We start from the raw sequence: 24,225 nt of genomic DNA, 5'->3' as shown, positions 1-24,225 counted from the left end.
TGAAATAACTCTTTTGACTCAAGTCAAATAAATTGTCAATATTTTTCACCACGATAAGGGCGGCTCTTCTTCCAACAAGTGGATTTTATTCAACACTTTCGCAACCAAACCTCTGAAAATATTCAATTACAAGTTATTTTTGATTTTTTGAACATGGATGATTGTAATTGTTTAAAAGAGTTCAATTTGTTGGGTGGTGACGCGCGGTCAATTATGTGGCATTGTGTGTGAAAAGAAAGGATTTTATTTCGTGTTTCATCCTGATTGGCATGCTCAAGTCCTTCCTACATCATCGTTGATCGGGAGGCACGACGTCGTGTGAATTGTTGCATTAAAATAAGTTTAAGTATTACTGTAAATGACTGTAAAAAAGTCCTTCCTATATCATCAATGTCGTTTGGGTAATCGTGATGAAAAATTACATTTATTCAGTATTTAAATACCTGTGCGTGAGTGTTTTGGTGTGCTAATTAGAAAGACCTTCCCATAGCATCGTTGCTCCGAAGGGCTCGTCGACGGGTTTGTTATGAAAGTCCTCCCCATAGCATCGTAGCTCGGGAGGCATCGAAAAGCCAATACCTTATCCTACTAACCCAAAAAAATAATCACGTGATGCTTGAAGGAGATGCTGTGGATTCAACGGTCTCAAGCGGTATCAACAAGTATATAGCGAAAAACTATGTGCTTGATGAGTCTGCAACTTCAACTATCGGACTAACATTCCTCCTTTTGTTGAACTGCAGGCTTCTTGGGAGGGCGCCGGTATTGTCTAATAAAGTCGGGGTCTTCAGGGGTTAAACAGTGAACGGATGGTTGGCTCCCACTGATCATTTTTGATTCATTGTTTAACTTCAGCTGATCTGTCAATAACGGAGTAGCAGCTCATTGGCAGTCAACCATGCTCATGCTCATGGATGATTGTTACTGTTTAAAAGATTATTTAAAAATCAATAAAATATACATAAATTGTCATTTTTTTTTGTTGTACATAACAACAATACAATATGGATTTGATTTGTGAACAAACAATGCATCTCTTCACGTCAATGAATTTTTACATTATGAATTTAGTTTTTTGTTCCTTGTTCGAAAAAAGTCTAGATTTTAAATAGAACATAGATTTCGGTTCGCTGACCAAATCCATTTCATTGCTTTGCTTTGTTTGTTCGACCACTTTCTTGTTTGTTTTTGCTGCCTGTGCTGAGATAGTTCTGGAAACTTCGTTCCAAACAGACAGATGCTTCAACAGAAAAAAACAACTACCTACTTTGGCTCACCAGCTCACGTGAGCGCAAAACGCTCCGGTGAGCGTGAGCGAGCACGAGCTACCTGATAAAAACTCACGCTCCCGCTGGAGCGAGCAAGCTTTCCGTGAGCGCTCGCTCATTCGCAACCCTGGCTTCTTCACCTCCTTTCCCTTATAACTGCCAGCGCCCTGTCTGGATCTATCCTCCATGTGACAAAAGGTTTGAAAAACTGTTGTCGCGATCTTCAATTCTGTCTCTCCTCTTTCTGTCCTAGGTTAGCTTAATATTTCTCGCCGCAAATTGCCAATATAAGCAAATAATTACAATTGACTTCCGGTGATCAAAACAATATTGTAAAGCAAAAATAAGTTGGTTAAAAGAAAAACAATAAACTCATCTATCGGTATTTGTTCGAAAGTAGGAACTATCGGTACAGAGTGCTCTCTAGCAGCAACATTTCGGTAGATAATATCTGAAAAAAGAAATCCATCAGTAGAATCGAAGTGCGCCACTAAGAGTATATAGCGAGTTTGGTTGAGCTAGCTTTTTAGGGGTCGTCCCATAGATGACGAAACACGAAAAGAAATTATCGTGTGTCAACTATGTGGGACATTCTCCGACACCTTCTGTGTCGGTTAATGGAAGACCCCTAAAAAGCTAGTTCAACCAAATATTACACTTAGAATGAATGGCCCTTAGCTTCTTCACCTCCTTTCCCCTTATAACTGCCAGCGCCCTGTCTGGATCTATCCTCCATGTGACAAAAGGTTTGAAAAAACTGTTGTCGCGATCTTCAATTCTGTCTCTCCTCTTTCTGTCCTAGGTTAGCTTAATATTTCTCGCCGCAAATTGCCAATATAAGCAAATAATTTAAATTTGAGTTTACAGATTCACAAAATTCCTAGTGATTTAAATATTTTTTATTTATTTCTCTATATTTTTAAAGGACTGGTTATTACATTAATGAAAATTAGTTTTTAAAACAAATGGAAAAAATAGATTAAACTATTCAGACTTTAGTCCCGGTTTTCCCCAGTTGGCCAAAGCAAAATAATTTACAGAAAATTTATTAAATCCACTTGAAAGGTGATAAAAAAAATAATTTCTAAGATTTTCAAAATTTTAATGAAAAAAGAAGTCAAATCAACTTAAAACAATCTTAAACGTATTTTTCTGCATTTATTATCATTTCTAGCATGTTTAGGCTTGATTAAAAGTATTTTGATTTTTTATAAAATTTCAATGTACAGCACCGCAAAAACTTTTTTTTGCTAAAAAAATAAATTTTCGTCAATACTTAGATATTGTGGAAACTAATGATTACAAAACACCTGGGCAGGTGTATAATGCATTTTTGAACACTTTGTTCATTCAAATGTTTATACCATGGCTCGTAAATTCAATGTTTAAACTTTGTTATTTTTTTGCCCCCCCTTCGACTTTGGTCAGATTCAAGGGACATAAACTTCAAAAAATATTTAAAAATAAACTTTTTTGAATATCGGCCTTCGTCAGGCACACGAAACCAGTTTAACGAGTGTTCACCAAAATTATGAGCCGATTTGGTCAAAGCAGTGTTGAGATATCGTAGCTCCCATTTTTTAAACTGCCAACTTCAAATTGTTTTGTCTCGGCAATGGTACAACCAAAAGTTTTTATTTTTTTTGTTGATGGATGAAAATATATATTTAAATGTCTGGAAAATAGATTTAAAAAAGTTTAAATGTCTGACCTCTGACATTTATGCCAATTAACATTTATGTAACCCCTTAAGCTATTTATAAGCTGTCGTCTATGTTTAGATAGAAGTGTTGATTATCAACAATTAATATAATTGAACTGTTTGTTTGATTTTAAGCTTGAAAACATAACGAATATAATGAAAATATAGAATTTATGACTGTTTAAAAAAATCCCGGGATCCCGGGAATTCCCGGGATTTCAAAAATATTTTTCCCGTTTCCCGGGAAATTCAAAACCCGGGAAAATTGGACGCCCTACAAATGAAATAAAAAAAAAACCTGGAAAAACAAGACTGCGCGTAGGGCGTCCGATTTTCCCGGGTTTTGAATTTCCCGGGAAACGGGAAAAATATTTTTTGAATCCCGGGAATTCCCGGGATCCCGGGAAATTTTTGCAGCAGTCATAAAATCTATGTTTTCATTATATTTGTTACGTTTTTCTAGCTTAAATCATAGAATTAGCTCAAAACTGTTAATGGTGATAAGCTACACTTCAATCTGAACATGGACAGCAGTCTTTAGATAGTGTAAAACACAATTTAAAAAGTGTGTTCTTTGATGTGCTTTGGAATTTAATTGAACCAGAATTTTGAATATATTTCTTTTATTTTTTATTTATATAATATAACTACAAAAGCTTATACAATTTCATTGAAAGTGTCTAAAACAACAAGAAATAAAATCACTCCCTTGTGGAACACCGATCAGTGAGGTACTCCTGGATATTAGCTCCTGAAAAGTGCTTTAAAAGTGCAAAAAATGCCTCACGGCAAGAAAAAGAGGCGGTCCTCACCAGCAGGATCGGCAGATTTGAAGAAGCTAAAGAATGCCGAAGCGCTACCTGCAAAGCCAGGCAGTTTGAGCAAGGACGCTCAAAATTCGTCTGGAAACCAGTTCGCTACCCTCCCTGTGGACGTGAGCGAGAAGGAAGAATTTGAACGACGGGAAAAGTTGCCACCCATTTTTGTGAAAACATCGTCATCGGATTCAGTGTCTTGCGAACCTTCGTGGTGAACGGACACTAGAGCTGCGGTATTTTTTACTACCTAAGCTCAGAGTTATTTCAAAACAAAATTCACAGTCTTTTTAAAGACTACCTGAGTTATTTTCCAAAATTCTAAACAGTCTTTTCAAGACTAACACCACCTGAAATTTTGTTGTATTTTACAAACGAAGCCATCTTTTAAGAGAACTTTGCTTGCAAAATGCGTCAAAACAAAGGTAAACGCAAATCTTCTGAAGATTTGGTCGTTACGTCGGTGAAGCGTTTGAACGCTAAACCGGCTAACGGAAACAGAAAAAGAAAACAGCCTCTTCTGAGGTCTGATTCTGATTCTGAATGTGAGGTCAATCCTCCAATTCCATTGACAAACAGTTTCGGTGTTTTATCCGAAACTGATGACAAGGAACCTTCTCCTCGTACTGAGCTTTCTGCCGTCGAGAAACGAGTAAAGGCTCCGCCAATTGTAGTGACTTCCGTCTCCGATTTGGCCAGCTTTCGAACGCAACTGAAGAATTGCAAGGAAACTTGCAATTTGAAAGTTTCGTTCCAGCTTAGTCGAAGAGGAGAATGTCGCTTGTTGACGGAATCTTTACAAGATCACCAAACTTTTGTTGGTTATTTAAAAAACCACAAACACAATTTCTACACGTATGAGACCAAGAATGCTCGTCCATTCAAGGCGGTCCTGAAAGGTCTCTCCAACGACTTGTCGGTGGATGAGATCAAAAACGAACTTAAGGTGTTGCTTGGCTTTGCCCCATCCCAAGTAATACCGATGAAGAAAAATCAAACGGGAATATTTCTCGCTTTGGTTTGACTTCACAATTTTATCTGATTCATTTCAACAGAAATGAAATCAACAATTTGAAACTTTTGGACAAAGTTCAGTTTTTGTTCCATGTACGGGTAAAGTGGGAGCATTTTAAGAAACATGGCGGTAATGGCCAGAATCTGACCCAGTGCCGGCGTTGCCAGGCATTCGGTCACGGTACTGATCATTGCGCCATGGTTCCAAAATGCATGGTTTGCGGGGATTCTTCTCACGACAAGGACAATTGTCCCGTGAAAGAAGTCACCCAATTTAAATGTGCAAATTGTGGTGGAAATCACAAATCAAATTTCTGGGATTGCCCCATCAGAAAAAGGTTTTGGATTCTCGTGCTAAGCATCAGCCGAAATCCAAACCGAAATTTTCTCAAAGTCAGGTTGTACCTGCATCTTTAAATCAAACGTTCGTGCTGTCTCACTCGAACAATTCTAGAAATTCCCTACCGTGGAAAAGTTAGGTAACAACAATGGCATTTCTTATGCTAACGTCGTTTCGGGTTCATCCACGAATTTTAAATCCTCTACCAATCTTTCTGAAATTGGGCAGGTACCTCAAATCTCATTTGAAAATTTTCTGCTGGCAACGCTTTGGGATCTTCTGATCTCGGCGATGTTACGTTTGAAAAATGACTTTTTGCAAAACTCACTGTTTGGTTTGATTCAAACAATGAGTAATGCTACATCCATGATGGAAGCAATCCAGATTGGATTAAAATTTGCGAATGATGTTGTTCTTACCCTGAAGTTTAATCATGGATCTAAGTAATTCCATCAATATTATGAATTTTAATGCTCGCTCTTTAAAAGCGAAAGAAAATGATTTTTCAACTTTTACGAGTTCATAACGTGCATGTTGCTGTTATAACCGAAACATTTTTAAAAACTGGCACTTATTTGAAAAGTGATCCAGATTATAAAGTTATAACTAATAACCGAATTAATCGAAATGGCGGTGGAGTTGCAATAGTTATCCACCGTAGTATGACTTATAGCACGTTACGTGACTTTAAGTTAAAAGTTATTGAAAGTTTGGGCATTGAACTTGAAACTTCTTTTGGGAAAATTATGATTGCAGCTGCATATTTGCCATTTCAATGCACTGGGGAAAATAAAAATTATTTCAAAGGGGATTTGAATAAACTTACTCGGCATAGATCTCGATTTTTGATTATCGGTGATTTTAATGCCAAACACCAATCTTGGAATAATTCAAAAGTAAATTCCAATGGTAAAATTCTGTTCAGAGATTGCACTTCTGGTCTTTATTCGGTTTTATACCCGAATGGGCCAACTTGCTTTTCTTCTGTTAGAAATCCATCAACAATTGATTTGGTTTTGACAAATCAAAGTCAGTATTGTGGTCCTTTAGTGACTCATGCTGATTTTGATTCTGATCACCTTCCAGTAACTTTTTCACTTTCTCATGAAGCAGTTACCAGACCCAATAGTTCTGTGTTTAATTACCACAAAGCTAATTGGGACAGGTATCAGCATCATATTGAGAATAATTTAAATCATGATTTTGTTTTAGAAACCAAAGCTGATATTGATTCAGCCTTGGAATCTTTAACTAATGCAATTTTGGATGCTAGGAATATTGCTATTCCTAAAGTCCAAGTCAAATTTGATTCTCCCATTATTGATGACGATCTTCAGCTTCTGATTCGTCTGAAAAATGTTCGCCGAAGACAGTATCAACGTTCTCGTGATCCTGCACTGAAGCGAATTCAAAAAGATTTGCAAAAGGTTATTGACCACAGATTCACTCTCCTGCGAAATGAAAAGTTCGCAAGAGATGTCGAACAAATTAAACCTTATTCCAAACCTTTTAGGAAACCTTCAAAGGTTCTTAAGAAACCTCAAAAACCCATCCCTTCTTTAAAAGATGGTGATAATATTCTATTAACTAATGGGGAAAAAGCTCAAAAACTTGCTCAGCAGTTTGAGAGTGCTCATAATTTCAACTTGAATGTTTTGAGTCCTATTGAAAATCAAATTTCAATAGAATTTCAGAATATTGTTGAACAAGAATTTTCATCAGATGAAGTTTTTAATACGGATCTGAATGAAATAAAATCTATTATCAAAAATTTAAAAATATGAAAGCCCCTGGTGAGGATGGCATTTTTACATTTTAATTAAAAATTACCAGAAGCAACTTTAAGTTGCTTGGTCAAAATTTTCAACAAATGTTTTGATTTGGCATATTTTCCCAGTAGTTGGAAAAATGCCAAAGTAATTCCGATTTTGAAACCGGATAAAAATCCTGCTGAAGCCTCAAGCTATCGGCCCATTAGTTTGCTTTCATCTATTAGTAAATTATTCGAAAGAATAATTCTTAATAGAATGATGACGCACATTAATGAAAATTCAATTTTCGCTGATGAGCAGTTTGGATTTCGCCTTGGGCATTCAACTACTCATCAGTTGTTGAGAGTTTCAAATTTAATTCGAAGCAACAAATCTGAGGGCTATTCTACTGGCGCTGCTCTTCTAGACATAGAAAAAGCATTTGACAGTGTTTGGCATAAAGGTTTGATTGCGAAATTGAAAAGGTTTAATTTTCCGATTTATATCGTGAAAATTATTCAAAATTATTTGACGGATCGTACTCTGCAGGTATGTTATCAGAATAGCAAATCTGATCAACTACCTGTACGTGCTGGCGTCCCTCAAGGAAGTATTTTGGGTCCAATTTTATACAATATTTTTACTTCTGACTTGCCTGATTTGCCCCCAGGATGTCAGAAACCACTTTTTGCTGATGACACAAGCATCTCCGCCAAAGGCAGAAGCCTTCGTGTCATCACAAGAAGATTACAAAAAAGCTTGGATATTTTCAATTCTTATTTGAAAGAATGGAAAATTACTCCAAATGCTGCAAAACTCAACTTATTATTTTCCCTCACAAACCAAGGGCTGATTTTCTTAAACCAAAAGTCATCACATTATAAAGATGAATGAGGTAAATTTAAAGTGGGAGGATCAAGTGAAATATCTTGGACTTGGTTTTGACAAAAACCTTACTTACAAGGATCACATTGAAAGTATCCAGGTTAAATGTAACAAATATATTAAATGTTTGTATCCACTTATAAACAGGAATTCTAGACTTTGTCTCAAGAATAAACTGTTAATTTATAAACAAATTTTCAGACCTGCCATGCTTTATGCTGTGCCGATCTGGACAAGCTGTTGCTTAACCAGGAAGAAAAACTTCAGAGGATTCAGAACAAAATTTTGAAAATGATTCTGAAACTTCCTCCCTGGTTCAGCACCAGTGAACTTCATCAATTAGCCGAAGTTGACACTTTGGATGTTATGTCCAATAAGATAATTGATGCATTTCGACAAAAATCATTGCAGTCTTCAGCTGCATTGATCCGCTCTTTATATAGTTTATAAGTTAGTTTTAAGGTATCCCTTTTCCCTTTTGTACATGTAGGACCTCCTACATTTGAAATCACTGAATAGCGAAAGCTACAATATTTCATGAATAAATGAAAGTTGCTAGTATTTAAAATTGAGGTGAAAAGTCATCGTTTGTGATTGGACACTCAATAATATTTTAACTGAATGAATGTACATTAGGGTGGTCCAAATCCGGACTTTTTTGGGGCTACTCCCTGAAATCAAAGATTGACCCATCACTAGGCTAAATTCCAAATTTGAGCTCATTCTGACCACGGGAACCCCTCCCTCCAATCGCTTAAAGTTTGTATGGGAAAAATCGTCAAAATGTATGGAGAAAAGCAACTGTTTTACTTTTTTACCTGTGGAAGGCGACATAATTATCCGATTCTTACCATTTCTCAAATGTAGAACCTTCATTAAATTTAGAACAACTTTCCCGAAGACACCATATTTTTAGGATTTTTTCCCGCGAAGTTATTAGCGCCCAAAACTGACCCTTTTTGCGCGGCCAGCTGTAAGGGGCTACCTAACAACGATGTTTATTTCCAATTCGTACACGCACGTGCTCTCTCTCAGGTTCAAACTCTCTCACGAGCTTGCTCGCCTGCCTGCCTGCCTGCCCGCCCTACCAACAAGCGCGCGCTGTTTATCTGCTTGGACTTTTGTCGTCGTCGTCGTTTTCGTTTGCTATTCGCTGCGATGTGTTCTTGACATGTTTATTATGATTTTGAACTAAAATACCAGGTTTGTTTTGAGATATATTTAGCATATAATTTCTTAAATTATGTCAAAAATAAAAAACTGCGCTGAAAAAAATAGTTTAAAGAAAAGACAGCTTAAGCTCAATTAAAAAATACAAATGTCATGAGAACAGGGTTTGTTTGTTTTTCCAAGCACTACACGCAGTTTTTCGTATATGCTAAAGAAACATGATAATGATTCAATTATTTGAAAAAAAAAAAAATCTTCAGGTATTACAAATGTTGTTCCTTTAGGTAGTTTACTTTAACAAAAATATACTTTAGTACAAATCAGAACAAATCAAGGCAATTTTACAATTATTGCTGCAAATTTTCATTCATACTCTCTAAAATTATTGTTTTATTCTTTCTGGAAATTTCTTTCTGTGTTCCTAGACCACCTGCAACAAATATTGCAACTGTTTATAATTTTTTGTCAGTTTACCTGTAAATTTTTCGTTTCAGGAAACATCTCTTTCTGCACAATCGTTAACAACCTTCAGATCTTGCAGTTGCGGCCTTCCTTTAAGATACTCTTTTGGATTCAGTTTTTAAAAAATCTAAAGAAAATTCCTTCCTTTTTTATCTAAAAAACTGCATGGTATTTCTTGTAAAAAAAGCAAAGCAATCCACTTTAACGACCCCCGGGTCTTTTGTGGGCTCTGTTGCTAGTTTCTGCTCATTTCTAGGCGTCCGAGCGTGATTGCCTCTCATCCAGTCGGCCTGGGTTCGATCCCAGAAGGTCCCGGAGGCAAATTTTGAGACGAGATTTGTCTGATCACGCCTTCCGTCGGATGGGGAAGTAAATGTTGGCCCCGGTCTAACCAGGAGGTTAGGTCGATAGCTCAGTCCAGGTGTAGGAGTCGTCTCCCTGGGTCCTGTCCCGGTGGAGTCGCTGGTAGGCAGTTGGACTCACAATCCAAAGGTCGTCAGTTCGAATCCCGGGGTGGATGGAAGCTTAGGTGTAAAAAGAGGTTTGCAATTGCCTCAACAATCAAGCCTTCGGACACCTAGTTTCGAGTAGGAATCCCGTAATCGGGAACGCCAAGGCAATGCTGTAGAGCGAATAATTTGATTTTTTGATGCCAGGAACGCAGCGTAGCGGATATCAAACGAAAACGACGACGACGACAAAAGTCCAAGCAGATAAACAGCGCGCGCTTGTTGGTAGGGCGGGCAGGCAGGCAGGCAGGCGAGCAAGCTCGTGAGAGAGTTTGAACCTGAGAGAGAGCACGTGCGTGTACGAATTGGAAATAAACATCGTTGTTAGGTAGCCCCTTACAGCTGGCCGCGCAAAAAGGGTCAGTTTTGGGCGCTAATAACTTCGCGGGAAAAAATCCTAAAAATATTGTGTCTTCGGGAAAGTTGTTCTAAATTTAATGAAGGTTCTACATTTGAGAAATGGTAAGAATCGGATAATTATGGCGCCTTCCATAGGTAAAAAAGTAAAACAGTTGCTTTTCTCCATACATTTTGACGATTTTTCCCATACAAACTTTAAGCGATTGGAGGGAGGGGTTCCCGTGGTCAGAATGAGCTCAAATTTGGAATTTAGCCTAGTGATGGGTCAATCTTTGATTGCAGGGGGTAGCCCCAAAAAAGTCCGGATTTGGACCACCCTAATGTACATGGAAAAGAAAATTTGAATAAATATAAATTAAAAAAAAAAAAAAAATCGTCATCGGATTCAGTGCGAAAGTGGCTGACCGGATTTATCAAATCTGGTGCTTTACGAGCTTCCATTCGCTTGTGTGCTGATGGACTCAAAATTCTGCTACCTACCAGAAAGGATTACAACTACGTTCGGGAATTCCTGAACAACACCAAGATTGAATACTACAGCCATGACGATCCAGGTAAACGCCCCATGAAACAGGTCCTCCGTGGCCTGTACGATATGGATGTGAGTGTGCTGAAAGAAGAGCTCAAAACTCTGAAGTTGAACGTAATCGAAGTCTTCAAGATGACGAGACACAACAAGGACATCAAGTATCGTGATCAACTGTACCTGGTTCATCTCGAGAAAGGATCGACATCGCCGTCTGAGCTGAAGGCAGTTCGGGCAATTTTCAACATCATCGTGACTTGGGAACGTTATCGTCCAGTGCACCGTGACGTGATACAGTGTTTGAACTGCTTGCAGTTTGGACATGGTGGAAGGAACTGTTTCATCAAGAGTCGTTGTGCAACCTGCGGAGGTGAGCACAAAACTCAAGCATGCGAAACAATCAACGAGAACATCGAAGCTAAATGCTTCAATTGCGGCGGCGACCATTCTACCAAGAATCGAAGCTGCCCAAAACGAGCTGAGTTTGTAAAAATTCGGCAGCAAGCGACGACGAGGCACCAACCAAATCGTCGCAAAACACCACCAGCATACACGGACGTGGATTTTCCTGCTTTGGCGTTACCTGGAGCAGGATCTGTTCGAGTTGTTCCAAATCTGCAGCCATTGCCGTTGAATCAGCGGCAAAGAGTTGCAGAGAATACAACACCTCCAGGCTTCAGTCAGCAACTGGGGGAAAACCAACCAGCATCAACGGGTGAAGGCAGTAGTGACCTGTTTTCACCACAAGAACTTCTGAACATTTTCATCGAGATGACAACAACACTGCGTGGTTGCAAAACTCGCCAGGAACAAGTAAGAACGCTTGGAGCATTCATCTTAAAATACAGTTTACAGTTTACTCGTTCTAATGATTTTAAATATTTCAATGAATTTATTTTTTTAGTTTTAAGTTAGGATTAGTTGTTCAAGTGATTTTTTTCCTTTTTACCCAAATGTATTCGATTAAATGCAATAATGTAAAACAATTTGAAGTAAATAAAATAAATGTTATCAGTTAATAATAAAACGAAAAATACAACAAAGATGAAGAGCATTAGGCCATACCACTTAGCATGTAAAAGAAATGTAATTATTATAAGAAAGTTCAATAAAGACATATTTAACTTCAAAAAAAAAAAAAAAAAAAAAAAAGAAATAAAATTATACCAGACAATGCAACACTTTGGATACGTTTCGAATTTTATGTTTTATATTTAAAAACATATTTTAAAAATTATCTTTAAGTCACTACCAATCAACTACCAACTGGGGATAATCGGGACTACAGTCTGAATAGGTACAGGAGATTTTAGAGCAATAAATTTGGAAATTTGTGTACTAATTGTTTTGATCTGTTCCTGTTGTAATCGAAATCAATCAAAACAATCAGAACATTATTCAAAAACAAATAAGCTTAAACAGCTGTCTTAATTCGTTACTTTTTCCTGATTTGCTCCAGATGCCGGTTTATGATGAAAAGTTAAATAATTTTTAAAATATTATGCTTTTTTCAAGTTTAAAGTCATAAATGAACGTGAATATCATAATAAGTCTTTTTTTAAATAAATAAAATTTAGTAGAAAATATCTAAGGCGCAAAGCATTTTGCGGATCTGTAAACAAAAATTTTAACAATTTTCCCTGCCAAATTAATGTTGTCATATGCCGAATAAAAATTTTAATGCTTTAAAATGCTTATCGATTACTAATTTCCACAACCTAATCTGAATTTCTAGACCAAAATTTGATATGTTTTCAATTTCGGGAATTCCCGGGACAAAATATGAAAAATCCCGGGATTCGGGAATTCCCGGTTTTGGAAAAATCCCGGGATTTTTGTCCCGGGAATTCCCGGGATGGACGCACTAACTGCGCGTTCTCACTGCAAGCGCACTAACGATGTTGACTTTATAGCTGTCTGCCACTATTGTTAGTACCAACCACAAGTATCTTCATTTCAACTAAAAGGAATTCGCCGCCCTGGGCTCTGTACAAGAGTATGTCACGGAGCGACGGCACCGAATAATTTAAACTTAGAATTTTAGGGCGCCCACCGCGGGAGTCGAACCAGCAACCTCTGGGTTGTGAGTACAGTGCACGGTCCGATTGATCCGAGTGGGACAAATTATCAAAATAAGTTTTTTTTATTTCATTTTTTTGTGTTTAAAGGGACTGAAAAGGCATCTTTTGCGTCAGAGTTAGGATAGTGTAAAATCTGGTACCGAAGATATTATTTATACTTATTTTTTGACATTAAAATTTAAACCAACATCTGCAAAAAAAAATCTAGTTAACTTTAATTCTATCAAATCGATAGTTTCCGTAATTTTGAGGATACTAAAATGTCTGTAACAAAAATCTTGGTGCAAAAGCTCTAGTTGATGTGTACCGTTAAAGCAAATTTAATATGCTTTTTAGTGGGCGTCCTAATAGAATAGTACTACCGTAATCATAAAGAGAAGAGTTGTTCCTTTAAATTCGCGACTTTATTGATATCTTGACAGTTACGGATTTCGTCTACGGCTTGCAGACTTCATTAAGTAGAAATTAAGTAGCACAACGATGATTGAAGAGATCTGGACGTATACGATCAAATACTTTTAGATCTTAACTTCAAGCCGTCCTTAAATTTGCATAAAGAAAAGTTATATTTCACCTACTGGGTGTTTAACCCAATTTGATGACCGCGACGTGAAACAACGGAATATGTTCTGGAATTTGCACCATGATAAATAGTCACGTGGATCAAAATGCAACAGTAAAATGCGTCATAGAAAGATAGTTTCTGCTTGTATCATTCTTTTTTCTGCAGTTACGAAACAGAATTTACAAAAAAGTTTAAAGTTTAAGCATTTCAAATATGACGAATGCATTGTCAACAAGTGTCAGAGAAAATTACATGATTGATCGCTGGTTGGGTTGGTCTGGCGTTGAAGGTAGATGCACCTTATTTTAATCTTGATTAAATTTAAACTGAATTTGTTGGAAAGCAGTAAATTTTTACATTCAAGAATATATTTTTCAAACTTATTAGACTTTTTTTTTCTAAAAAAAAGGCAAAACCACTTTTACATACACAGAAAAAAAAGTGTAAAATTACTCGTCATGTAAACCTTGTTTCCGATGTAAATATGATTCATGTAATAATGAAATCTGATGTATAAGACTGAATTTCATGTAATTAGCGCTTGTGTAAATTCTAATATGATGTAAACGATGAATTTGATGTAAATGTTTTAGTTTTTGTGAAAGTTTGACAAAACGAAATCATGTAAAGATTGAAACTGATGTAAATTAAGCAATACGTAAATTATGAAAACATGTAAAATTCAATAACGTTTTCTGTTTTGGTGACAGCTGACCAAAACAAAACAGTCAAGTTTGGTAGTACGAAGCTGCGTTGCGCGGAGTTCTCGTCAAATTGGAGATAAAAATGGGTTCAAAAACAGTAATTTCAAGATGTTTACAACTGCACTCGATGTGTGTACGAGCAGTGCATCAAATTGAAGGACGCTTAACTGTATTGTCATTTTTCCTCTTGCTGGGAAAAAGGACAGGACAACGAATCATGACGTTTTTTCTGTTTACAGGCAAAATTGGACCCCTGAGACTGAAAATGTGCAACCACAGCAGAACGGCAGAAATGCGTAAAATCATGAATACCCAAGATTAAGTCCTACAGTGTTCTGCAGCTGCTTGAATAAAAAACAATTTATAAATTTTAGCTATGGAGCTCCAGCATTCCCAGTCACGATGTTCTAGTAGAGTTCTAATAGAGCTGGATACTCTTACAGCATTTTAGCACAAATGTTGCACCTTTCAGCAGGATTCTGGCAGAACCAACTCTGCTAGAATATTTCGTGACTGGGTTGCATGTTGCATCGTTCAAATTAGCGCTCAAATAACCCCTCGTCGTTGGTCACACCGTCAAAGGCGGCGCTGCCGGCACCGCCGCAGTTTAAATTGAAAAAATGTCAATAATCAAAACAAATTCACAGTCACAACAAAACAATTTTTATTTTCCTTTGGGCTGAAAGGCTAAGACCGCGGTTGGTCCATCTCGCCCAAAACAATTCAGTAACAACATTTCAAAAGGGCGAAACCTACGATCCTGCCGTTTCGAGAAAATCAACATTCAAAATTTTGCAACTCCGATCAATTCCTATTTTCACAAAAAAGCATGAAAACCATAATTTTTTTCAAAACGTAATAGAAAATAGCAATAATTTCATCACAGAGAGCAATTTGAAATTAATTAAGGTGTTTTTGCTATTAAAAATTGAGAAAAACAAATTACGCCTTTTTGAAGAGCGTGCCTCCATTTTCGCCCCACCGTATTCGCCACCCACTCAACCAAAACAACGGTTTAGCCCGTCAGGTTACGCCACAAAGCAAAAGTAAACAACAGATTCGCCCTTTTGTTTTTTGTTCATTTTTCGGGTTTTTAAAGAAAAAAGTGGTGAAACAACTATTTTATCATTGTGAAACGTTACAGTCAGTGATAATACAGTGATATTTGCAACCTCAGTGATAAAAAATTGGACTAGAAAGCCTTCATAAGGAGTCCGATTCAGGCCAAGACTCGTTGAGCTAGGATACACCGTAAGTAGCAAGTTGGTTTGACGATGTGGTCTATATTGAAGTGACGTTCCTTGGGGTGTCCCCGCCGGAAGTGGGAGACACCATCCGGCCTTCTCAATCTTTGCATAGCTTCGATGGTTACGGAGGCGATGATTTTGTACGGCATTCCTCCTTAACCTCCCTACACTAACTTTTTGTCCTGCAACTGCTCGACCTAGAATCCCCGGATGTCCCAAGAACCGGTAAATTATGGACCTTCACATCTAGATTGTGAATCCAGACCAGATCCGATACTACAATAATTGAAATTAAAAGTTATGTATTTAGGATCATACAAATCTGTGTTTTTGTGGAATTGTGGTCAGAGACATCAAAAACATACATTTTGATCCATTTTGAGGATTGTCAGGTTAAAATTCACTAAATTATAACGAAAAATTAGTGTTTCTAAATATACGTCGGAACTTGCAGAAAACACTACATTCGCCCTCGTGATTGGATGAAAACACAAGGGCGGAAACTCAATTTGGTTTGTTTTGATTGATGTTGTTGATTAGCCCTTTTGTTTTTTGCTTGTAAAACTACGTATTTTCGGAATTTTGTGATGATGGAGGGTGTTTTAGAATCAGTTTTGTTCGCTTTATATGATTCTGACAAAAACTCAGTTTGTTTACATCTGAGGGTTTCGCCCTATTGAAAAGTTGTTACAGAATTTTGTGTGAGGATGGATTTTGGAGGCATTTTTTCATGTAAGTAGGTAAGTTTGTTTTCTAATTTATGTTAAATTGTGAATCTAAATGTTAATTATTTAATAAAAAAAATAAATTTTAGGACATTCCAGCCTTGTGGCGCAAATTCGGCAAATCTGGGCGTGATTTTTCGTTGCTTGTTTAGGATTCGCGCAGATTGTCAAACCTGCTGTGAACTTTTCTGAGGTTTGTGATCATGTAGTGCCCTAGTCAGAGCTCTTCCCGAAACAGACGTTCCTAGGCCGTGACTGAGAAGAAAAATAATGAGGCGTAGAAGGCCAACGAAGACCACGGAGTACCGGTTGAGCTGCTGACCAAGTCGAAGGATTGAAACCGTTTACCAAGTTTGCTGCCGCTACTCTCGTCAATTTTGGGACCTTACCGTAAGTATTTTTGATTTATTCCTCATGTTTACAATGACTTTGTAACAATATTCCCGGAAAATACGCTTTTCAATGTAGACATCATCGGAACAATCGGATTCTGCAAGTTCGTTTCCTGAAACTGCTCGTGGATGACTTGAATCCGCGCACCGGCCAGGTCAAGCTTTTTCTTCAGAGCTCGTTTAACCTGAAAGTTAGGTGGTCAGTGCCTCTCGAACTAAGTCATCGGGGCCATCAATGTATTGAAAAGAGATTTGCAGCCGGTTGAGGTCAGATTTTCAACTCAAACTATTTTACATGCTGTTATTAGATCATGTTTCTTTACAGCTGCAATCGAATGTGGCCAAGAAAGCTCCTTAACATTGTACAACATGCTCAGCCAAAAGTGAGAGTGTCGTTGGGACTCGACGTGTTTATCTTGGCACTTCCTCATGATCACCTGCATCAGTGAGTATACTGAAACGACATGATTTTCACAGTTGAATCTGAAACATTTTCTTATTTTTTTAGATTGCGACAGGTCAAAGGTCTACTTCTGTCTCGAATGATCATTCTCTTCAAACTGTTCTTCTGTTGGAGAACAATCTGTTGATGATTAAGTACATCCAGATCAAGCAAATGGACAAGGAAGGCTTGATACCGAAAGAACGGCGCATCACTAAGTTGTCAGCCGGAGTATATGAAGCTGCTGAAACACGAAGTGTTCTTCAGTCGTCTGAACCACACGCTGGAATTGGTGAGTTGTTGACGCAGTGCATCAACCCTTATAAGTTTGTTCTGCATTGTTAGTATCACTTTAAACAAGGCGATTTAGAGTTGAACTTTGGCTTGAATTGCTCCGTTGAATCATGAATCTGATTATCGATGGTTGTGTGCTCACTTGTATTTTCAAGATAGGAATCTTTGCAAGCTTAGTACAAGAGAGCACACATGCAACGATATTTCACCAGGTTCTGGATTCAACGGAGCAAAAAAAATTTTTTTGTTCGGGTAAATTTACATTAGATTCATTGGAAATTTACACGATTTTCAAACATTTCAGAATGAAATATTTACAATGAAAGTCATGTAAATTTCCAATGAATTTGATGTAAATATACATCATTTATCATGATACCTTTTGGTACATGATAAATAATGTAAATTTACAGGAATATTTTTTTCTGTGTACACAGATGCAGTGCAGACTAAAAATGAGTATGTCTAGAACCTAAAATGCAGTTGGGGTGGTTACGAATACTATACAACTTAATGTACCAAGAAGTTCAAATATTTAAATAATAGCACCAGATTTGGCAACATATTTAAGCGATATAAAATTGAAACAAGAAAAAAAATAAAAAAAAAAACCATCCAAAACGAAATTTGTACCAACCCTAAGGATGTACCGCAAGAGGAAACATTTCCAGGTTACGCCGAAGTTCTAAATAGAACAAGAAAAAAAAGAAAGGTAAAGGACGCGTGAATCACTAATTGGATCAGTCAAATTCCTCGCAGTGTCGAAGAAAACAAGCGACGTGTGGTTTTCGGAAAATCCAGGAAAAGGAAAATTGTATAAAGGTAAGCACAACTCTGGTCCAAAGCTTAGTTTGCGTTCAACGACGGTTGCGATCTTCTTACACTACCAACAGTACCAAGCAGGCAAATCGTGAAAAAAAAATCATAAATTAAACGAACTTTTTTCCTAACAAAGTGCAACATCGGTGAATAAAGTGATAAATTTTAATTTCGTCAATTGATTAATTACCTACCACAAACTTCAAAATGGTTTACAACTTCAAGGTCTTCAAGAAGTGCTCCCCAAATGGCAAGGTCACCATCTACATGGGAAAACGTGACTTTGTCGACCACGTGTCCGGAGTGGAGCCAATCGGTGTGTATTCGACGGTCAGGAAGTGTGGTGAACTTGTTGCCAAAGTGGATTAGTTTAGTGGATTTTCTTGTTTTAATTGAATTACCGGGTCCTTGGACTGTAAAGGAGGAGGTCTTCACGTGCCGCGAAGATGAGAGCTATTCAAATTCTGCAGTTGTAATTGGATTATGTTCAAAGTTAGGAAAAATATTAAATTTAGAATGGTATAAAGTAATATTCCATCAAAAAAAATATATAACAAACGCAGTTGTCACAGTTAGCTTAAAATGCTTTCTATAACTGATAGTAGAAACAAACTTGAATAATTTCCTGACATTCAACATTAGCAGATAGTTGAGCAATTCTCTACGAAATCGGTCTTTTTTCTTAAATTTTATTTTTTGTGTTTTTTAATTCGGCTGAAACTTTTTTGGTGCCTTCGGTATGCCCAAAGAAGCCATTTTGCATCATTAGTTTGTCCATATAATTTTCCATACAAATTTGGCAGCTGTCCATACAAAAATGATGTATCAAAATTCAAAAATCTGTATCTTTTGAAGAAATTTTTGATCGATTTGGTGTCTTCGGCAAAGTTGCCAGAGAGTCCACTGTATTGTTTTCTGAAAGATCGGAAAATTTCACGAATGTTTCATATTTTAACATTGAAAATCGGACCATTAGTTGCTGAGATATCGACGTTAGAAAATTGTGGGTTGTTTGAGTGAAACTTAGAAAACACCAATTTTCCTGCTTTTTAAACCTTTACATGGCAATATCTCAGCAACTAAAGGCCGTATCAAAAAAGTTCAAAACGCAAATTATAGAGAGCTTTCTTAGCTTTTCAAAAATATTTTTTTCAAAGGTGGGCAAACATGTGCATTAATTTAAAAAAATGAAAAAGCTGCGACTATTTTCAAAAAAGTCACCTAAAAATGATGCACTTAATTAAAATTTCACTAAAGTACTTTTTGATTGCAAATTTGATTTTACATCGAAAAATGAAGTTGAAAAATTTTTGCGACCAATATTTCGATTTTTTGAACAAAATAGTGTTGATTCGAAAATTCATAACTCGGTCAAAGATTTTTTGCACGACCTGGAAATTTCTGAAAAGTTAGCATTTTATGTCCCCCAAAACATATAAAAAAATTAAAAAAAAAATAAAAATGGTGTTTTTTTGCAAATCAAGTTTTAGTGACAAAAAAATAAATCAAAAATCACCAAATTTTTATTACCGTGTATGATTTTTTTTCAGTGTAGTCCTTATTCATACCTACAACTTAGCCGAAGACACCAAATCGATCAAAAATTCCTACTAAAGATACAGATTTTTGAATTTTCATGCATCATTTTTGTATGGACAGCTGCCAAATTTGTATGGAAAATTATATGAACGAACTAATGATGCAAAATGGCTTTTTTGGGCATACCGAAGTCACCAAAAAAGTTTCAGCTGGATTAAAAAATACAAAAATAAAATTCAAAAAAAAAGATCGATTTCGTAGAGAACTGCTCTATTGCGAAATAGACAATAAAATCAATTATTTTGACCAACCAATGCTCCAAACAAGAAAATCGGAACAATTGCTTTCAGTCCTGCTGATTTGACTTGTAATCGGTGCTTTAAATTCAAAGCAGGGACAAAATTAAATAATTAAAAATATGTTATTACAGTCATCCCACATATTCGGAACACTTTTGTGATAATTTGTCTATTTGTGATAATTTGTCTATATATCATTATCTTGCTATTTTACTAGCAAAAGTAGTTCTTTTGGAACAAAAAACTGCATTTCGCGACAATTTTGTTCAGAGCAGCAAAACACTGCCTCCAAATTGCCCGTTACATAATTGTGGGATGTTATTGTGCCTCCCACAATTGTGGAACATCTGAACTATTTTCACAAAAAAAGTTACTGTTAGTAATGTTTTATGAATGGTCTAAACATTACTAATCTTGAGTTTCATTGATTCCAGTGTGTGAAGTCATTATTTTTTAGAATATACAAGCCTTACCCGACAAACTTCGTTCTGCCTTTTTTCGTTTGTTGACGTTTTTAACTTTTTTGCTTATTCAGCCTCCTGTGATCAAAATTTGATTTTACGTAACTTTTCCCATTCAATCAGCAAATTTTCCGGATCGGTTCCAGAGTGGCCAAAGTTCTAACTTTTTGGCGTAAGAACCTTCCTTGGACTTAAACGAACCCAACGCAACAAAGAGCACCTCGATCCGACGTTCCGTGTTGAATTGATTCGCGTTCGAACAAAACCGTCGATTTTTTTATATATATACTGCCCATGTTCGCATAAATGTCCCATATGCAAAAACAGCAAGCTGAGGAAAACGCATTTGAAGTTTGTCCCATACATAAGGCTACGTGTTAAGTTTTCGCGAAAAAATGGATTTCCTCCTGATTTCTAGAATAAAGTACTGGATGTTATAGGCTCTTTCGAAAGAGCACACAAATTTGAATCAAACTGCATCAATAACTCGAAATCGATGAAAATGCATATGGGACATTTATGCGATCAGGGACAGTATAGAATATAGATAAAGAAGAAGATGTACTCCTAAAGAGATGCAAAGTTTGTTTACATCCGTATGAAAAAAGTGTTCCGAATTTGTGGATTTCAAGGGTCAATATTTTTCTTTGAAAACTTGATATAAAACGTAAAAAATACAGTCGGTCAGTACACCAATCGAAAGATCACAAAAAAAGAGTTCACATAAAGGTATAATAATATCATTAGGTTCGATTGTCGATTTGCTATTATTTGTTGAACATTGGTCGATCTTCAAACTGTTCCGAATATGAGGGATGACTGTACGGCAATTCCCGTGGTATTTACAAAAAACACCGGGATCCAAGAAACATTTATGAACGAAAATTACCAAGATGGAAATTTGCCAGTCCTTGAAAAAATATTTAAAATAAGTGAGAACTTTGCTTAGTTGGTTCAAAGCAGGAACATTTGCTCTTTCAAAAGAAATGTAAAACTTCGAAGAAATCCCGAATGTTAATCAATCCACTGATTCCATACAAACAATAGGGAAACGAAACTATTGGCACTACGCCCCCCGGGGCATGGCCTTCCTCTAACGTGGGATTTCTGCTCCAGCGCCTCTGACGAGACAGGAGAAACCGGGACCGACGTTTTACTTCACCATCCGATAGAAGCTCAGTGGATAAGGCGGGAATCGAACCCGCGTCTCATAGCATCATCGGGATCGGCAGCCGAAGCCGCTACCCCTGCGCCACGAGACCCAAACAATAGGGACAAAACTTAAATCTTAACCTTCTCTTCCCTCACCAGATGGCATTGTCGTGCTCGACGATGAGTACATCCGGGACCACCGTAAGGTCTTTGGCCAGATTGTCTGCAGCTTCCGCTATGGACGCGAGGAGGATGAGGTAATGGGTCTTAACTTCCAGAAGGAGCTGTACCTGGCATCCGAGCAGGTCTACCCTCAGCCGGAAAAGTCCAACAAGGAGCAGACCAAGCTGCAGGAGCGTCTGCTGAAGAAGCTCGGACCGAACGCTTTCCCGTTCACTTTCAACATTTCTCCGAACGCACCATCCTCGATCACTCTGCAGCAGGGCGAGAACGATCAGGGTGAACCGTGCGGAGTTTCGTACTTTGTCAAGATCTTTGCCGGCGAGTCGGAAACCGATCGCACTCATCGCCGTAGCACGGTTTCGCTGGGAATCCGTAAGATCCAGTACGCTCCGACCAAGCCGGGCCAGCAGCCGTGTACCGTTGTCCGCAAGGACTTTATGCTGAGCCCTGGAGAGCTGGAGCTGGAGGTCACTCTGGACAAGCAGCTGTACCTGCACGACGAACGGATTGGCGTCAACCTGTGCATCCGTAACAACTCCAACAAGGTCGTCAAGAAGATAAAGGCCATGATCCAGCAGGGCGTTGACGTAGTTTTGTTCCAGAACGGAAGCTATCGCAATACCGTCGCTTCGCTCGAAACCAGCGAAGGATGTCCGATTCAGCCGGGATCGAGCCTGCAGAAGGTCATGTACCTGACTCCGCTGCTGTCTTCGAACAAGCAAAAACGCGGAATCGCTCTGGACGGACAGATCAAGCGCCACGATCAGTGTCTGGCTTCAACGACTTTGTAAGTCCTTACTCCAAACTATCGAGATAAGATTAATTAATTTCAATTTTAAACCAGGTTGGCTCAACCGGACCAGCGTGACGCCTTCGGAATCATCGTGTCGTACGCCGTCAAGGTCAAGCTGTTCCTGGGCGCCCTCGGGGGCGAAGTGTCCGCCGAGCTGCCGTTCGTGCTGATGCACCCCAAGGTAAACTGGCTGATATAATTTCTAGTGCAACTTTTCATTGAAACTAACATCACTAATTTACGCAGCCGGGAAGCAAGGCCAAGGTCCTGTACCATGCCGACAGCCAGGCCGACGTGGAAACCTTCCGACAGGACACCATCGACCAGCAGCAGTCGGTTGACTTTGACTAGAGCGCTGTGCAGCCACGCGACGAGCGTTGAAATATCTTTGCTTTGCTGACAAAAAATACCGCCAAAAAACGCAAAAAAAAACAATAAAATACACGAACGAACGAAAATTTCAGCCACTTTGAATCAGTTTGAACTTGTTGTGCTTCTCTTTTTAGTTTTAATTTATTGTCAAAAGTCGCTTCAATTATTATTAACAGTAACAAAAGAAACATAAAACAACTTTTGGGAAAAATTAAAACAATAAAAACAATTAATTGGAATGATGGCCATCGAAAAACTTATTTCATTTATGTTTAAAAATAAACATCCCGATTTCCTATCAGACACTTCCGACGAGGACATCTTATCCACTTCAAGGTTTCCAGCTTTTCATTGCATTGAAGTCTCCCACTAAATCAGACTGATTCAGTTCGCACTTGGGGCCAACACGGGGGGATGGCAACCCTATTCCGACCAAAGCAAACTGACAACAGTCGACGGTTGTCAAATGAGAGCCCACACTGAAAGAAACCAACATAGCAAAATCATATGCTTTTTCCCGTGAGCTAGTCCAAAAACCAACACGATGACTTCACATGCTTTTCCTTTGGCTCTCACATGCTTTTCATGTCAAATGATTGTGGAAATCACTTAGCACCAGCTGATCGTTGGGAAAAACAAAATTCAATCTCATTTCGCACGGTGTTCATGTGAGATGCAGATGAATTGCACATCGATTGGCCCCAATCGACTTATCCTTCTATTTTGAAGTGAAAGTCACGTGAGATCCAAATTATTTGCACTTTGATTTGCCCCAATCAACATATCCTTTGGGTTTGAAGTGGAAGTCACGTTAGATTCATAGGTTGATGTTTGGAAAGCTGAATGTCGAAAAAGTCGGTGATTTCGTAAAGTAAGATGGTGGCAAAGCGAATGCTCGGTCTTTGAGCTCTAAATTAAAACTAAGTTTTTACTATAAAATCCCATCTGTATCGAAAATTTATAGAAAAAAAAAATCATGGTAAGCACTAACAAACTCTTATTTATAGTAACAGTAATTAATATAATACATATTTCATCACTTTTGCAGGGAATCACGATCCGGAATTGTATTCTTAGAAAAAAAATACGGTCAGCCGAGGAAAAATGATTTTCTGGGAGCAGTTTTTGCCAATGCTACTGCTGATTCCCGCGATGGCCACAAGATACACAACTATCCTGGCGTGGGCGGAAGGTGCTGCTATTCCTATGCGGATTCAAAAGATTCCACACCGTCGACATCGTCATTAAAAATAAGACCAGTGGCGTGATTTTTTGTTCTGTTTTATTGTATTTTTGAGCTGAAGGATGTACAAATAAAATTAAAAAATAATAATACATTATTTTATTATATTTTA

The 24,225-nt window shown here is 37.7% G+C and overlaps 1 protein-coding gene and 1 long non-coding RNA gene across 2 annotated transcripts; both read left to right on the top strand.

The window, feature by feature from the left end:
- The first annotated feature begins 18,089 nt into the window (after positions 1-18,089).
- LOC6034119 (arrestin homolog) lies at positions 18,090-23,126 on the top strand. The gene is made up of 4 exons (XM_038255199.1): positions 18,090-18,387; positions 21,682-22,492; positions 22,550-22,679; positions 22,745-23,126. The coding sequence occupies exons 1-4, from the start codon at positions 18,279-18,281 to the stop codon at positions 22,847-22,849; spliced, it is 1,155 nt and encodes a 384-aa protein (XP_038111127.1). The 5' UTR covers positions 18,090-18,278; the 3' UTR covers positions 22,850-23,126.
- Positions 23,127-23,511: 385 nt separating this feature from the next.
- Positions 23,512-23,948, top strand: LOC119767417. Its single transcript, XR_005277504.1, has 2 exons — positions 23,512-23,849; positions 23,919-23,948. It is a non-coding gene; the product is annotated as an uncharacterized LOC119767417 (long non-coding RNA).
- The last annotated feature ends 277 nt before the right edge of the window (positions 23,949-24,225 follow it).

The sequence above is a fragment of the Culex quinquefasciatus genome, chromosome 2 (genome assembly GCF_015732765.1).
Source record: "Culex quinquefasciatus strain JHB chromosome 2, VPISU_Cqui_1.0_pri_paternal, whole genome shotgun sequence".
NCBI classification, from domain to species: Eukaryota; Metazoa; Arthropoda; class Insecta; order Diptera; family Culicidae; genus Culex; species Culex quinquefasciatus.
This window is presented reverse-complemented; position numbering and strand designations above follow the sequence as displayed.

Bases quoted from the DNA above. Each gene is read 5' to 3' on its own strand.
- LOC6034119 (XM_038255199.1), top strand. From the start codon at position 18,279: ATGGTTTACAACTTCAAGGTCTTCAAGAAGTGCTCCCCAAATGGCAAG. The intron at 18,388-21,681 runs GTGTGTATTCGA...TTCCCTCACCAG, and splicing joins GTCCGGAGTGGAGCCAATCG to ATGGCATTGTCGTGCTCGAC. The intron at 22,680-22,744 runs GTAAACTGGCTG...TAATTTACGCAG, and splicing joins TCGTGCTGATGCACCCCAAG to CCGGGAAGCAAGGCCAAGGT.